The sequence below is a fragment of the Ornithodoros turicata genome, chromosome 4 (genome assembly GCF_037126465.1).
Source record: "Ornithodoros turicata isolate Travis chromosome 4, ASM3712646v1, whole genome shotgun sequence".
Classification (NCBI taxonomy): domain Eukaryota; kingdom Metazoa; phylum Arthropoda; class Arachnida; order Ixodida; family Argasidae; genus Ornithodoros; species Ornithodoros turicata.
Genome location: NC_088204.1, coordinates 20000254 through 20016921, shown reverse-complemented (window position 1 = coordinate 20016921; position 16668 = coordinate 20000254). Strand labels below are relative to the sequence as shown.

The 16668-nt window shown below is 43.6% G+C and overlaps 1 protein-coding gene across 4 annotated transcripts in view; it reads right to left on the bottom strand.

Moving 5' to 3' along the window:
- The window catches only part of LOC135391282 (lysine-specific demethylase 4C-like), a 38629-nt gene that overhangs the window by 5686 nt on the left and 16275 nt on the right, over nt 1-16668 (bottom strand). For all 4 annotated transcript variants that reach the window (XM_064621482.1, XM_064621480.1, XM_064621481.1 and 1 more), the window contains 9 exons: nt 14262-14396; nt 14031-14186; nt 13186-13366; nt 10789-10961; nt 9467-9662; nt 6640-6713; nt 6420-6581; nt 3686-3892; nt 575-748 (listed from right to left, as the gene is read on the bottom strand). In XM_064621482.1, the coding sequence (XP_064477552.1) occupies nt 575-748; nt 3686-3892; nt 6420-6581; nt 6640-6713; nt 9467-9662; nt 10789-10961; nt 13186-13366; nt 14031-14186; nt 14262-14396 (1458 nt within the window). The remainder of the gene's footprint in view (nt 1-574; nt 749-3685; nt 3893-6419; nt 6582-6639; nt 6714-9466; nt 9663-10788; nt 10962-13185; nt 13367-14030; nt 14187-14261; nt 14397-16668) is intronic.

Below are 16668 nucleotides of genomic sequence, written 5' to 3'. Positions count from 1 at the left end.
TCGGGTGATTTTTTTTGTTTAATAAAAATTTGTCTTAACGTGGAACTAATGTTTAGCAATGTTATCAAACTTCATTTTAATGCACGCTTATGAGTGTGCCACGCGACCCGGATGTTTTCGGGTAGATTCGGGTTAAGCCCGAATTTTACAGATTTCGTTCGGGGGGTAAATATCGGGCGGATACGGGTTTAGCCCTAAAAAGTCAGGCCCTAATAATGACATATAACCACTGTCCTAAAAGTGCAAGCGCTGTGGGTAGTGCCTCGAGAGCCATGTTAGCTGTGATTGTTGGCGTAGCACGAAATGAACGACTTTGTTCTGAACCCTCTTTTCTGAATTTTTGGGGACGAAGAGTGCAGCTTCAGAACTAATCCGAAGCTTCTCTAATATATTTGGTTTGGAAGAGACATCAATTCAAAGTATGCACATGAATTCCATATTCTGTTCAGGATTTGAATCTAATACATAATTATTCACTTTGGTATTAGAAAAATCTGCATATTCCCACATCCCTAGAAAATATGTCCGAGGCACATGGACAAGGTGGGAAGGAGAACAAATCTCAGACACCTACCTCGATATCCTGAGGCAAGAGATTGTCACTGGATGAATTGTCTTCAAAGTCCACTGAGTAGAAGTCTTGGGATCGGATGTCGGTAACACGACCCCAGTAGTAGCGCCCGTTTTTGTGCTTTGCCACCACCCTTGCCCCAACCCCCACTTCAGGAAGTTCCCGCGACGTTGCATGCTGTATTGATCAAACAACAAGAAAAAAATTGACTAGCACACATACTGAAATAGGCCTAGTTCATGAGCATGATTCATTATCGCATCCACTACCAAACAAGCTTGTGCAGACATTGGACACACAGCACTATGTGTTGGGTGATGCTAATGAGGCTAAGTGATGAAATGATGCCCATGATTTTGTTGAACCTTCAGCAATGGACCTTTCTCACACTCGCGTCGTATCCTAGGGGCTGTCCAGCGACACACGATCAGCACTCGCCAAAGAAGAGGCGGCACCATCTATTGAATATGTAGGGAACCTTCTTCGGCGCCGTCAGGGTCACTGAGCATGCGTAGAAGCGTTGTGAAAAAGGTCCATTAGAGAAAGGGAAGGATAATACAGACGGCATTAACATGCTCTGCCCCGGTTTTACCAACGACAGTTAACACCTAAACCGAGATCAGACATCCATAAACTTATTGTTAATCATAATATGTATCGCCAACGCGAGATAGCAAGATTTCCTGTCAAACAGGGCCACATAGAGTCTTTCATAACCAGGGCTGATGATTAACACAAGGTTTAGGGAAGTCTAATCTCGGTTCAAGTGTTAGCTGGATTTGGCGAAACTGGGACTCTGTGGGATTTGGAAGGAGATCCTGAGTTGGCATGTGATATGATAGTATTCGAGAGCCAATTAATTCTGGAATATTTATTATGCAGTATTTAGGATCCTAGCATCATAACCAATTATGCGAAGAAACCATTCGGTCATCGTTTGGTTCTGAACAGTCTCTTGAGATGACCTTTCAGATTCCCAAAAAGCAAGACAAGCCTCTGGTTAGATGATTGTCACCAAGCGCGATTATAAGGGCAGTTGCAACATGCACAACTGGCTTGCGTTGTGCACACACATGAAGACTTGAGAGCGAACCCCATTGTTGTTAGATATGTGAATGGAATGAATAGCTAAGAGAAATCAAGGCATCTTTGTTCACACAAGTCAGTGTGACGACTAAGTGCAGCATACGTGGAATGACAGCTGTGAAAGTGAGAATGAGTGCATGTCAACTTGTAGTCGGAGTGTGTTGCAGGCGATATGTGAGCGTGTTGCAGGCATTAGTGTGAAGCATGATGAGGATGATGATGCAAAGATAATACATATTTTATTATAAACCAAACTACTTAAAGCAGAGTTTTACAGTTTCTGCTCACTTATGGGAATATGGCACATGTAATTGTGAGCTTTTATAATGGCTTACAAGGAGGAGACTGATCAATATCATTGCCAATATACATAGTGAATATGTAGTGAACAGGATAGGTGGCACACTGGCAACGAATGTGATCAATGAATATAAATATTTTCCAAGCTGTGTGGCCATGGCAATCAAAAGCTTCTAAACATGCAGCCAATGTTTGCCATCCGTAAGTGCAAGCACAAAGGGTTTAATAGAAACGAGCATAGCTACCACAGTAACAGGAAAGAACGGCAGAGGAACTGTGCTGGGCAAGGTACTGGACAGCGTTAAGAGGAAGTGCCCGACAGAAACTTCAATCTTTCACCTTTTCATGGAACATTCACACACACTTCCAACTGTTTTCAATCACCTTCCGATGACAATTCATACACTATTATGCGACACTTGTTTGAAGTAATACTATCCCTTGGGTTTCCACTTCGCAGCTCAACTAAAATGCAGTGCGTCACTGCAATGCACGCCACACTCATTCAAACTCTGCAGTGTAACCATGGTCTCTGCAACTGCAGTACCATACAGCACATCGCTAATTGTGTTGTGCCCTCACTTGATGTTTATAAGGGAACACCGGTAAATCCTCGAGATATTACAGACGCTGTTACCTGACAGACATACGTTTTCATCTGTTCTGAATCCACACTGTTTTGGTATGCAATCCATATGCTGCTGTCATCTCACGGCGGTTTAATATTGTGTAACTACATATTAGCATTAAAAGCTACCAATATATTAGACACCCCCAATTTGGACCACGAATCCCTCAACACCCCGATTTTTAACGCATTACCTACTTCCTTTATTTTAACAATGTTTGCAGAAGTGGAATTTCAACTAATGCAGCATAAGCAGTTGAATACTTTCTCGATTAAATTACACAATACGGGGATGCCCGAAGAAATTACTGTTGCTTGCTCAATGTTGCATCGCATGAAACCTGAACCTGAAGATACCTGCGTCAAATCTCCATAAGAGGCACCTGCCTGCTCAAAACATACATACAATTGCATAATGAAGCTTGGTTCTTGAGCTGGCTAGGGATCGAAACGATGGTTCTACTACTATGCAATGAGCAAATGTCATTGGAAAAAGAAGATCACAGACGTCGCTCAACAACAGTAGTCATAGTAAACAGATTCAAGTCTGGTGGGCGAACTTGAAATAATCCCCATTTACGTTGAGAAGTAGGCTAGGTAAGTAGCAGAAGAGGCAACGCAGCCAGCATTCCATTCCCCCAATTATGTGACCTAACGCTCCCGCATTATGACGGTGCGTGTCAAGTAAAACATTCCGATGGCTGTAAGGAAATAAACATGCTGCACACATTCACGCACTTGCATTGAAGTGTTGCATGATGTCTAAACAATACATAACGCTACACCGATGAAAAAGAAAATAATTTCAATATTCACACAGCATTCAGAAAAGAAGGGAAAGAAGGAGGGAGGGAGGGAGGAAGATAGGAGCTCAATGCCACATGAAGTTAATCTAAAAGGTCTGCCACTCAATAATGACAGACATAGAAAATTAAATTGCGTCCACTCTTTCACTTAGCAGGCACCGAAAGCAGCAACCGAAGCCCGCATTACTGCACATGACTAGATAGAGGCAGCGAGGCCACAGCCACAGAAAGCACCAAATTGCCAAAGTGAAATGCTATCTAGCTGAGGCAGTGCGAAGAGCTGACTCTGCCAACCTTGTCCTTGTTGCCGACGTGCCTGGTACAGGTAATGTAGACGGGTACGGGCCAGTCGTACGTCTCGAAGATGACCCCCGCTGCGTGAGCGCACGTCACGTGGAATGCCGTGGTGCACTTGCCTGCTGTGCACTGAATGCAGCCTCCGCCTTCCGAGAGGGTCCCCGTACTGAAGAGGCTGCGCAGCTTGTGGCAGTAGAAGCATTTCTGCACATATATATTACGGTATCTATGATAGTTATCGGCTGTGCAACGTTTCCAGGTAGAACCTCGTACCTGGATACATCTGGTATACAAGGGGGGGATATGTTTATTAAGAAAAAAAAGAAAGGTATACAAGGATGTATGATACGCTAAGCACAAATGTGGCCCTTTAATGAAATTGAGGGCTGGTCTCCACGTGGTAGCGTCCCATGTGCAAGTTGCATGCCCCTAATGCTGTATATTCTCCCGGTTTTGTCAACGAAAACGCTTTTGGCTATTTTTTTCTTTTATGCTCTGGCGTGCATTGGCTATATTTGGGCTATTTTCTAAATCTGTTTCGGCGGGAGACAAGTTTGGCATCTGGCAACCCTGAAGAGCACGTCCCAGACATAGAGGACTGCGACGATCTCTACAGGAGAGTGCATGAGCTCGTCGGACAGGAGGCAGACAACGACTTCTCTTCGTTTGCACTTGAAGATGCGGACGTACCTGTCGCCTGCCCTACCAGGGACGAGGATATTGTGGACACTGTGATAGGACGCCGATGCGAAAGTGATAGTTTGGATGATGAGCCCCGGGAAGTTCCAACGCGGGACGTGCTTTGTTGGATCCGCAATAAAATTGAGTGCGGCGGTGGTGACGACGGCCTCATGGCCTCATGCGGTGCGTGCACAGACTGGAGCAGGCCCTCCTGGCGCCCAACAAGGCCGCGCGTCAGATGCAGCTCGCCTCTTTTTTTGTAATGAAATAAAAGTGCTACCATGCTGATAACTTCCCAAGGTATGTGTCTTTTGGGATAACGTTGTTTTCGCGCAGTTCGGGCACCACTGGCAGCATTTTTAGCCGTTCCCGCATTTATCGAAATACCGCTTATAACGAATTTTTTTCTGGTCCCGACGACTTTGTTATAACAAGTGATTACTGTATACTATGACACAGCTCTGTTGCATCGGAGTTTAACAGCTTTGACTAAATGTGTACTTTCAAATAAAGCATATGCATATATGATACACCGCCTTTGTTTACTGTGTATACTGGTGGCAGTACTGAAGTTTATAGCAACATTGCGGTGCGAGTTATACATCAAACTTTTTTCAAATTCGGCCCGTTTTTAGGGGCGTGCGTTATACACCGGAAAATACGGTATTCGCACACCCCTAGTAATTTCGTCCTTTGCTTCGGTACAGAAACCTGGGAGACGGTTGTTCTTCAAGGTTAAGTGGACAGCTCCAGCCATTAGTTCACAATACATGCGATATCTGATATGATATTTTCTCGAATCTAAGACATTTTGTTACTCCTTTGTTACCAGCAAGTTCCCATAGTTCAAAGCGGCGCTAAGTTCTCTACGATTTTCTAAAGTTTACTATTTTCGCGGCTGCCTCGGTCTCGTCCACTATGCTGACGTGAAAGTGCGCCAACTAACTTTGACGTTCAACATGCCACAGGGTGTTTCTGAAATATTCGAAAACTGCGACTCAAAATCAGTTGCGAATACTATTTGAATAGCATAAACTACTCGATTTGAATTTGAATATTCACACAGCCCTAGCTCTGATGCTTCCACGACATGCATGACAATGTAAAACGTGTGGCGCAACACCATGCACGCCGACGGGTTCAATGCACAGATCGGCTTTTGAAGTTTATGAGGAGAAGGAAGGTGTGAAGACCCAAATCACACAATGCAGCCTAAAGATTGACTGCCTGTGAAGGAAATAGGCACTAGACGCGAAAGTTGTGTGAATGGTTGCAATTGACTTGCAGCCGTTCAGTGTAGTGGAAGATCGGGGATTCCATAATCTAATGGTTGAAGCTGCCCCAGGATACGCACTGCCTTCAACGGGAAGCTTTTCACGGGTTGCAATACCGAGGTTTTAGAGTGACATGACAACTTGTAGCGCTTGTGGTGCTATCTAAGTCCACAACCACAGTTCTGCTACATATATGTGAATCTCCAGTACATATTATTGTAGTACCTAACGTATAATGTACACTACAGCTCCCAATAAATATATTCATAGCTTCTACAACTGTATTTGGTAACTAAGGAAAATATTCGTGCCATTATAGTTTGTAAGCTGATGTAGTTTTGAAACTAGAGGATACACATTGCTGCAGAACGCATTGGATCTTCAGACACAACTTCAGACTGCCAATGCAATTCATCCTTGCAACATAATGCACATGTCAAAGCTTGATATAGAGGAGCCTGGTTTTAACTTCTTTGTTATTCTGACAGGAAAGGCCATGGATGAGCAGTAGTTTGCTGATGGACATACTGTGACAAGAATCGGCTATTCGAAATATTTGAACTACCATCAACAACTATGTACTCGATACGATTCACAACTGCAAAAAAATATTCAAAACTTATTCGCAGTTACGAACGCAGTGTGTACAAAATATTTGTATTCGATTCACATTGAAAATTTTGCTATACACCCAGCTCTAGAATTAATCGATATCATTGACACTGAAAACTGTCAGCTGGAGTCCCACATTTGTACAGCAAAGCAGAATGGCTTACCAGTCTTTTTCTTTGCAAATTAAGGGTGATGTCAATGGGACTCCTTGTTGTTGGGTTGACGAAATGTACCTCTGGAACTAGAAGCGCGCACAGGAGGTGTACCCAGCGACCGTGGGTCGTGGGTTTCAGGGCACCGCCCCTCAATGAACACAGGCAACATTCCTGAAATGCACATAGCCAAATGAGATTTTGCTGCACAACCCAAGTGACAGCGTCATACCGCGCTGACTTGTTGAGCTGCACACCGGTCACACTTCCACGGAGACGTCTGCTCTGACGTAACACCGTAACAATCTAGAAGTGAAAACAGTCACGAGAAATATAACGTTACGGTAGTGTACAACAAAAAGTCATTAATATCGTGCGCCTGTTGGTTGTACGGTGTTGGGTGACGTGTACTTCTTGCAACATACAAGCTCAGAAGGACTGACAGTGCTGTGTATTGGCAGGTTCAGATCATGACAAGAGGTTCGCTTCACGAGGTTTATGCATCGAAGCTTCAGCCGAGAAACAGCCTTGTTCGGCGTCTCTCCAGGCTGAACTTCTACAACTCGGCCTTAGATCATCATGCCCTGTTTTAAGATCCAGACTCAGACTAGAAGGGGGATGGCAGAAAAGCGTTCGCACTCAGAGTTCATCCCAAGCATAAAGTGCAGTGACGACCTATGAATAAGGTTATTCCAATTAAACAATTCTCCAGTTCTGCTTATACTAATGTCACGTGGGTGTTTCAATGGTCCTGAAAATGTATGATGAATGAACTGAATGGTAATCGGATGCTGCTACAAGGCCACTTTGAATTACCATTCACTCAGATGGTTCTCGACTCGATGGAGGTTTGTGAAATGCCATCGAAGCTATCAAGGTTCCTCGAAAGCTGCTGCTGGTAACCTCGTGATCAGCAAAGATGCAAGCGATAAACAAATGCACAATATAAACCTGCAACAAGTGCTATGAAAAGACCTGAAATTTCAGTATAACAGCTATGAGCAGCTTGAAATTCGCAAATTTACTTTTCTACGCTCGACATCACACACCACCATGGTGTCCACAGCATACAGTCATGCAAGTGTACATATTAAACTAGTACAGTAAAATCTCGTTAATTCGGCCCCCGTTAATTCGGAATTTCGGATAATTCGGCTCCTCCAGTTGGTCCCATCAAAACAACCATGTATTTCTATGGCAGGACGCTCTCATTAATTCGTCGAAAATTGAGCGGGCTCCACATAATTCGGACTTCGGACCGGCCAATTGGCTGTCACAAACGCGAAAAAGAGCTGTACATTATACTCCCATTGAGATCCCAGCCCGAAAATCGGCTGTCGCAAATGCGAAAATGAGCGGCGCAAGCTCCCATCGAGAGAGAGAGCATCACCTGATCTCCTTCTCTCTCCCTCTCTTATTGCACGTGCGCTGCCCTTCCTCGCTGCTCCTCGTGGCGTTCGTAACTCAATGGGAGCGCTCGGACTGCACATGGCCATGATTGCTCACGCAAAAAGTGGTGTTTACCCAAGCAGCACAATGTACTGAAAGTCGAGTGCAATAGGGGTGGACGGGTATGTGGAAGGCCTTGAACAGACCAGTGAAACTAAAGAACATGGATAAGACACATACCGTCCACCCCTATTGCACTCGACTTTCAGTACATTGTGCTGCTTGGGTAACTGCTTCAAATATAGCGGATTTGTGCAATCTGAGGACCAACTGGATGCCCCAGAAGAAACTTTCGAGGCCAGCGTACAAGACGATGGCGTTTTCGACCGCATTCTTCCCCGCACAGTGCTACTCGCGGACTACGTTTCCCTTGACGATGGCGTTGCTGTCGCCGGCCGACAGCAACACCAGTTGACAGACGAAGACCGTATGAATCATGCGGTCGGCACAAAACGCGATGAATCCGACTGTGGAACCGACTGTGGAATCGACTGTGAGGAGATGCCACGGCCGCCGCGCCCGTCCGTGAAGGACGCTGCTCGGGCCCTAGCCACCCTCAAGGACATCTACGACGGCCCCGATGGCGCCTGTGCTGAGGAACTGCTTGCGGGCGTCCGGAAACTCGTTATTCGCGTGCAAACATCTGGTAAACGGGCAACTATTAACCAGTTTTTCGGAAATAAACCTGTGTGAGTGCAGCGCATGTAAAAAAAAATAAATATAATCGTTTTTTGACGTAAATTCATTATTTCGGACACCCTGCTAATTCGGATTTTTTTTACGCTACCTCGAAATCCGAATTAACGAGGTTTTACTGTAGTTACGAGCAATGAACAATTAAAACGCTATTTAAATTCCAAAATCATTCTTCTGCCTTACATTCTCCGTCACTGTAGACAATGCCACCCGGTTGTACAACGTGCTAACCTCTCAAGAAATATTAGATCAGCCAGTGTGGCAGCAGGACAGCGTCAATAATGCTCAAAATGTTCGATGGCCTTACAGACACCCGTGCGACTGCGCCAGAATATATGTATAAAATAAACTCCACTATTTTCGAGACCTCGTTCTTGTAATCTCTAGCCTTGGGCTTGTTTCTTATGGGATGGTGTATGTGTTTTCGGGTTTTATGTTGTTTGAAAATCATGGGTAGAAATCTGGTTTTATTTCAGGAGCCGTAAGACAGGGTAAAATTGTGAGAGACCAGGTAGGTGAAAAAAAAAAAAAAAAAGCCGCTCCTAGCATTTTTGATTGCCACAAGATGTGGAGCAGGTCTACTGAGCGTCCAATGCTCAGTGTTCACCAGTGCCCGTACTGGGGGCTGAATTGGCACTTCGGCAAGTTCATTTTCGGGTTTTACACAAAGTGATGATGATGCAAATCACAAGGCCCTAATTGTATGACATAAAAGCCTAGATTACACAGACACAAAAGTGAATCTTGTTTTCCAGATGAGACCAAAATGGTGACGATGTCCTGCTTATGCTAGCCATCATTAATCTAAGATTCCAAGTTGACCATTGTGGTCCCCACATGTGCAGATGTATTTTGTTTTGAGCTGGAATTCAAATATGCACAGACGGGTAAAGAAAAGAAGAAAAACTGCTCACGGGCATGAACACAGACGCAGCAGTTGGAACAGACGAGGAGGCTGCTTTGTTCGACAACAGAGTCCGCGATGGCTGCTCCAGAGTGCGGTCCTGCGCTTCCATCCAGCCCGCCATTCACAAAGCAGATAGCTGGCATCCACACTGCACTGTTGTCTGGTATCACAACGCTCTCGGGTTTCAACCATGTTGAGGTGTACTGGACAACAAAGAAAAATGTGCGGTCATTTATTTGACAAGCTGGCCCAAGAAAGGAACTTGTAACAGGTTTCCTAAGGCTTACAAAAGTTAATTTCCAGAGCAATCGAAGTATGCAAACATACTGTTGAATGCAGCAATAAACACAGAGAAGAGAAGAAGTTGACGCCATGGCTGCTTACTCACAACTAATGAAGTCTTTATTCAACACACACAAGGAAACACCACCTGTGATGAACAGGAAGCCGATCAATACGTTCGGTGTGTTGTCAAGCATGTGTGGCGATGTTTGATTGTGGCAGGTTTATCTGTTATGTATGGGTGGTAACAGTGGTGGGAACAGTGTAGCTAATTCTAGTTTTCAAACCTGTTCATCACAGGTGTTGTTTTCCTTGTGTGTGTTGAATAGACTTCAGTTAGTTGTGAGTAAGCAGCCGTGGCTTCATCTTCTTGTCTTCTCTGTGTTGTTTATTGCTGCATTCAACAATATGTCTAGATACCAACTACGCCAACTTCATACATTTGCGCACTATGCAAGACAGTTCTAAGAACAAACGAGAAACACTGTTGCAACGCTATCTCCTCACGAGCATTAGTATGGGTCATCGAATGAAAGTGACGTGAAGAGTATGCCAAGTCGAGCCAGGTAAGCTTAGTGGCGGTGACAAAAGAAAACAATGCGTCAACCTCAATGGCTGTCCAACCAACTTAGAGAGCTGTGCATCGACAGGTTCAGATCATGTCAAGAGATTCGCTTCACGAGGTTTGTGCATCGAAGCTGCAGCTGAGAAACAGCTGTTTCCAGCGTTCCTCCAGGCCACACTTCTACAACTAGGCCTCAGATCATCACGTCCTGTCCAAAACTCCAGACTGGAACAGCAAGGGGAATGCCAGGAAAGTGTTCATGCTCAAAGAAAATCAGGTGGCTGGCACCCATACAGGTTGTTCCCAGGTACCTCTCAGTCAAATATCCTAGGTTTCGTCCACAGAGAAATACCCAGCGTGCTCGATCTATCATTCCTCGGCTTGTCCATGCTTCAACAGCACGCCAAAGTAATGCATCAAGTTGAGCGCTTAAGGTCAGAACATCGAAGACACAAAAGAGCCCGAAGGGAAGTAAGCCACACCTTGAGAGGCTTGAACAGAGTGCAGATGCTACAGTGCGGCTCTATGGTGGAGCAGTATCTGTTGAATTGACGCTCGGCATAAAAGTTGCTGGGACGGAAGCTCCACAGGTCCGTATAAGGGGCTGCCCAAGTTGCCATCCCTGGATCCCTGGATGTTGATCCAGAGGGAACATCTGCAAAAAAAGGAGACTGTTCGTTTATCTGCTGCATGTAACATGACGAAAATGTTACTTCAGCAATGTCCTACATTTCCTTAAGGCTACATAGAGTGAATGTAATTGCTACATGTATTTGCGCATCAAGGTCATAACAGGAGCAGCAGCAGCAAAGGTCCCCAACATTAATTCATGTTCAGCTGCTGCGTATCCTTGAACAAGTAACACGCACGCTTATGCAATAACTACCCCCGTCGCAGACTTCCAGTGCACGAGAAAAGTCTTTGGTCTGCGCACCATCTAGAAACCCATCAATTCCTTCAGACATCCCGTACGTGAATGAATTAATGACGCCAACGTGTCTGCGTGACATAGAGAGTACAGCGCAAGCAGCGCCTCCTCGTGTCTACAGCAGACGAATTTTCAGTGTGAAACGAGACGTCATGGGTCATGAACACGTAGCATGTGCCATACAATCCCCACTACCAAGAAAAAAAAAAAAAAGAAAGAAAGGAAAAAAAAAGAAGGAAGAATGAAGGAACTTGCCATGGGGACTCTGCTTATTTAAAGGGGCACTAAAATGCACAAACAAGTTCACTTTAAATTACGTTACACACTATGTTAATTTTGCACTTGTTATCATAATTCAAAACTTTAATTGTGTTACGGAGCTACAATCGAAATTATACTGGACTCATTCTTTCGTCGGCGCTAAGCAGTGAATGCTGTTTCAGCTTGTGCACCATCGTTTTTAGTCCACCGTTTTTGTCCATCGTTTTAGTCCACTGCGCGTTGCGAAGCAGACTGGTGTCGCTGTTTGAAGGCCCTTGTGGCTGTTCTTGGGCACGAATGAATCAATGAATCAATAAATCAAGATAAATGTCAGTGGAACGTACGCGAGAACTGTTGTAGGCTACAATTCAGTGAATTGGTACTGAAAAACGCAGCAGTGCACATCATGCCGCGCATATACGGAACACTATAATCGGACCTGTTCCAAACCCACACGGCCACATTAGGTACGCGATCGCTTCTCCTGCTGTCTGATTGGATGCCACCAATCTTGCCTCCTGGGGATCCCATTCATTGCCACCAAAGACAACTGTTTCCATTGCGTTTTTCTTCTAAACGGTAGTGCTGTGTGAACTAATTTTGCTTGTATTATACTAATTGAAACACTGACTTTCATTTGAGAGCAAGTTGTCCTTGCATTTTAGTGCCCCTTTAAGAGGTATGTGGATCTTAAAACCTTTATAGTTTCAGGTATCCTAATGAACCTTTGCAGTCATATGTATTTTGATGTGCTGATCTGAAATCTGGCTTCAGATCTTAGATATCCTCATTACAGAAAGTTGCAAGATATTGAAGTTTAAACAATAGGTCCCGCTGCAACACAATTTTAGAGGTGAATAGTCACCAAAACATTATAAAAATAGGATTTTCATGTAGCTATAAGGTTACTGCAGGGCTGATGTTATTTTCTTTTTTTCTACACAATTTTTAGTGGCAGGTACACAAAACTCGGAGTGGTCAAAATAAGCGACATAGTTATGTCCTTCTGCTAAGCACAGCAAATCGTCAACTGAACTCTCAACAACAAAAATAGCACCACCTCGACTCACGTGGGAGCCACAAATCCAAATGTAGTGGCAAACGAAAGGAAAGGGGGCAATCACGCTTTCAGATGCGACCAACAAGGTGGCAGCGAGTTACTTTGTTCGGTGCAAGAAGAGCTCAAAGTTAGGGTACGTCTGGAATGTGGTATTGTCATGCAGACACAAATATACTGTAAACGTATTTTTATTCGCGATGTATATATTTTCGCAAATTTCACGACCGCTAAAAATCGTACCCGCGAACACAGCTTGACGTTTATCCTGCGAAAGTAAACAGCCCTGGAATCGCAAAATTAAATACTCTCGAATAATTTCGCTAATGGCTAAATGCCAGATTCGCGAAAATTAACACATCACGAATAAAAATATGTTTACAGTATTGCTTTTAATAACATTTTGGGGTCAAATTTTTGCAAAATATGAACTTTGCAATAAACTGCTTTTGAAAAATTGAGTTTACCATTTTAAGAGCCACACCCCCCCTTAATGTCAAACACTGCAGGTAATTTTGGATCAGGTCAAATTAAATGAGTACAAAGAAACAAATTTTTGTTGTACATGTAGGAAGGTCAGCACCACTACATGTACGATTAGTGCAAACCTGGACAGAATCGAGAATTTCTCACCTTCGTCACTGGTGTCGGTTCCTCCTCTAGCGCTATGCGCCAAAACCCGTGCTATCGCTGGAGGTGGTTTTCCACTCACGGGCTGCCGTCTGACTGCCGTACCCATACAGATTCTCTTGGCACCATGCCCACCCAGAACATTTTTTGTCTGCTCATCATTGTGTCCATAACTGTGTACCACCTGCATAAAAGACGTTACTCTCATGTAGGTATTGTACACCAGTGATGTGTTGAGAGGAACATAGTCTTTGACCAATTTGTTTAGTCTTTCAGGAGTACAGATTATGAAGCAGTCGAGATTTTTAGTCAGAGGCGAAACACCACATCTCTTCCAAAGCTTTTATTCGCAATAATCAAAGCGGCTTCAAAAACCGTAACTGTGTAGTGCTGCTTTGAGGAACGAACATGAGCTAGTAATGCTTACAGCAAATTTTCAATTTGTCCAGAACTGTCGATGTGTACATTGGTAAGCCCCTTTGCAGCATTAATGATTGCAAGAATCAGGAACACGAGTACAGAAGTCAAGCTTTATGTAATGGTCTGGAATATTGCACATGGAAATGCACTGATGATGCAAATGGCATTATCTAAAAAAGGAAAAGTGTGTGTGTGTTGGGTGGGTGGGCGGGGGGGGGGGGAACTCCTAAAAATTTGCCTGCCACTGTAGTGTGGAATCATTTTGTGCAGTATCAACAATAGCAGAAAACTGAAGTTTGCTACCAGAATGAAATCGATGTCGGTAACAGTACCAAAGCAGTAACAGTAGTAACCAACAACAAAGATGTCTTTTCTTGCAAAAAAAAGAAAAAAGAAAATTAAAGACCGCTCGAGTTTCCTGAACACACCTCGTAGGGGTCCAGTTTGTGGACGGCCATTCTTGAGCACGAAATTTCTTGAGAACTTGAATACCCTCTGCTCCCTCCAATACACAGGTTCAACGGCAGTCCTTCCTGTTCCGCTGGCCTAGCGTAAGGTGCATCACGACATGGTGGCGGCGTGACCTGGCCAAAGGAGATCGCACAGTCTTCAGCACGCACAAGCAAGCCCAATTTTTGGTTTTAAAGAATGCAACTTGCCACGTAATGAACAGAGTCCGAGTATTGTAACGACTTCCCAGCAAGGTGCTCTTCTAAGCGACTGACCGTGACAGATACCTGTCGCGGCGGTTCGGTCATGGGCTCGAGCATGGGTGGTCCCAGGTCTGATCCAGGCTGAAAGGTCATACCAAATGGTGTAACGAGGATGAGAAATAGTACTACAAAAGTTACGTAATATTTTACAGAAGCAGGGAAGAGACATTATGTGTTGCTTAAGAGCCTTCTTTTTCTCTCTCTATTCATTTGCTTCCATCCCATTAGATGAAGTTGAGGCTAAAAGCTGTGACAGCTTGGAGGTTCCCATATGGTCATGGTCATACTTCTGTTACGTCTATATATATTAACATGCTGATAATACCAAATCACTTATACATGTTCAGTGATGGGCAAAGTACCTCAAAATTATACTTAAAGTAAAGTATCAAGTACCTGGCATCATTAGTACTTCAAGTACAGTACAAAGTACCCAATTCCAAGTGTACTTCAAGTAAAGTACAAAGTGCCAGGCAAAGTACTTCAAGTACTCATCAAGTACATTGCCAATTTAGTTTGTATCACTTTGCATTTCACTCTTTAGTATCTGTGACTTGTTTTTTGGCAAAAGTTCAGCGAGTATTCTTGACAAATGCTTTGAAGCCATAAAGTCTTAGGTTAAGTGCTAACCCGTGAATATAAACTTAATCAGAGGTCATAATTTGCAGTTACATGTAGAAAGGTAATCAGCAGCTGTGGTGTGATTATGCAAAATAGTATTACACCCTGACTAGTCTAGTGCCTGACTGATCCAGGATCACCTGCCTAGTGTGGTGTTCTGGTACTAATCTCCTGCTATAACAGACTAGGAAATTTCAAGGAGAAAAAAGTACAAGGCAACAGAAATTACATATTTCTGGGCATTTCTTGCTGCTTTTTGTTTAGAAAAAGAATATGAAGAAAGTAAAAAAGGATGAAGCACAGTATAAGCCTTCATTTTTATACGACTGTGATCTGCTGCAATGTAATCCATGTGACCAATTAAAAAAAAACGTAAAATGTAAAAATGAAAGCCGGTATGTCTTTCAGAGTGTTCATCATGTAATACAATCACACATATAATGTGATAAAAATGCTTATTAATTGCGAATGAAGGAAACAATATAAAAAAGCATAGAACTCTGCATTGCGAGGACTGAAATGACAATGGACCAAGTCATTGTGCTGCCGGTTGCAATGTCATAATGTGTGCTTGTCTTTGTATTCCATTCGTTTTACATAATAATAGAAGCGTTGATACTTTTTCAACATTTCAAGCCTCGCAAGAATAGATGTGCTTCAACAAATATGCTATTTAAAAGCACAAAAATCCTTTTTGGTAAAATGTTAGACTGGGACTCTTGGTACCGCATCCCACTAAAAGCGCTGAAGTGACGGCACGAAGACGAAAACTAAGAGATAGCCCTATCTGTGTGTTTTCGTCGTCTTGTTGTCATTTTAGCGCTTATAGTAGGGTGTATTTTTGATACTCTTTTGTGACTTTTTGCCTGGAGTCCAAGTTTGGGTACTTGAGTACTTGATGGGAAAGTACTCGGAAAAAAGTACTTGAAGTACAGTACAAAGTACACGATTTAAAATGTACTTAAAGTGAAGTACAAGTACCCAGAAATGTACTTAAAGTACTACTTGAGTACTTAGTACTTCAAGTACTGCCCATCACTGTACATGTTGTTTGTAGGCTTGTATAGTTTTTCACTTACAACTGCACTGTTAATGAATATTTACGTCATAGCTACTTTACACTGCAACCCATGCCCCTGCCCTCTTCAACGCTCTAAGCCCTGAGGGTAAATAAATAAATAAATTACACGTTGCTAATCTACTATCATCGTGCCAACTAGATGAAGAGTAATATACACAATCAGGGGCCAGACTAATCAGTTTAAACTACAAGTTACAATCGTGCATAATAGTTTGTTTGTTTTGGTTTTTTACAGCACAAGGGCAACTATTGGCCAAGCATAATAAAGTGAGTTGCAACTTTGCAAGCAACACAAACCATGACCAAGTAGTACACAAAAGGTTGAAACAGTGTACCGTATTTTCACGCGTATTAGCCGCGATTTTTTTTTCTTACGGGCGCCCTGCGGCTTATCCACCGGTGCGGCTTATCTGATGACTATTTTTTCATGGTATTTTCCCCATACGCCGATTTTAACGAAAGGGCCGACAGTGCCTCAGGAACAGCACTGCTCCTGCAGATGCACGAACAGTGCGTAACAGGGACGGGTCCACATTCGAGTAGATTGATCTTCCTGGTGCATTCCCCCAAGCAGGTTTAAGGAAAGTGGTGACAGTGATTCACGTCTTCTGGAAGATCACTGACCCATCAGTCCACGAAACCCCCCCCCCC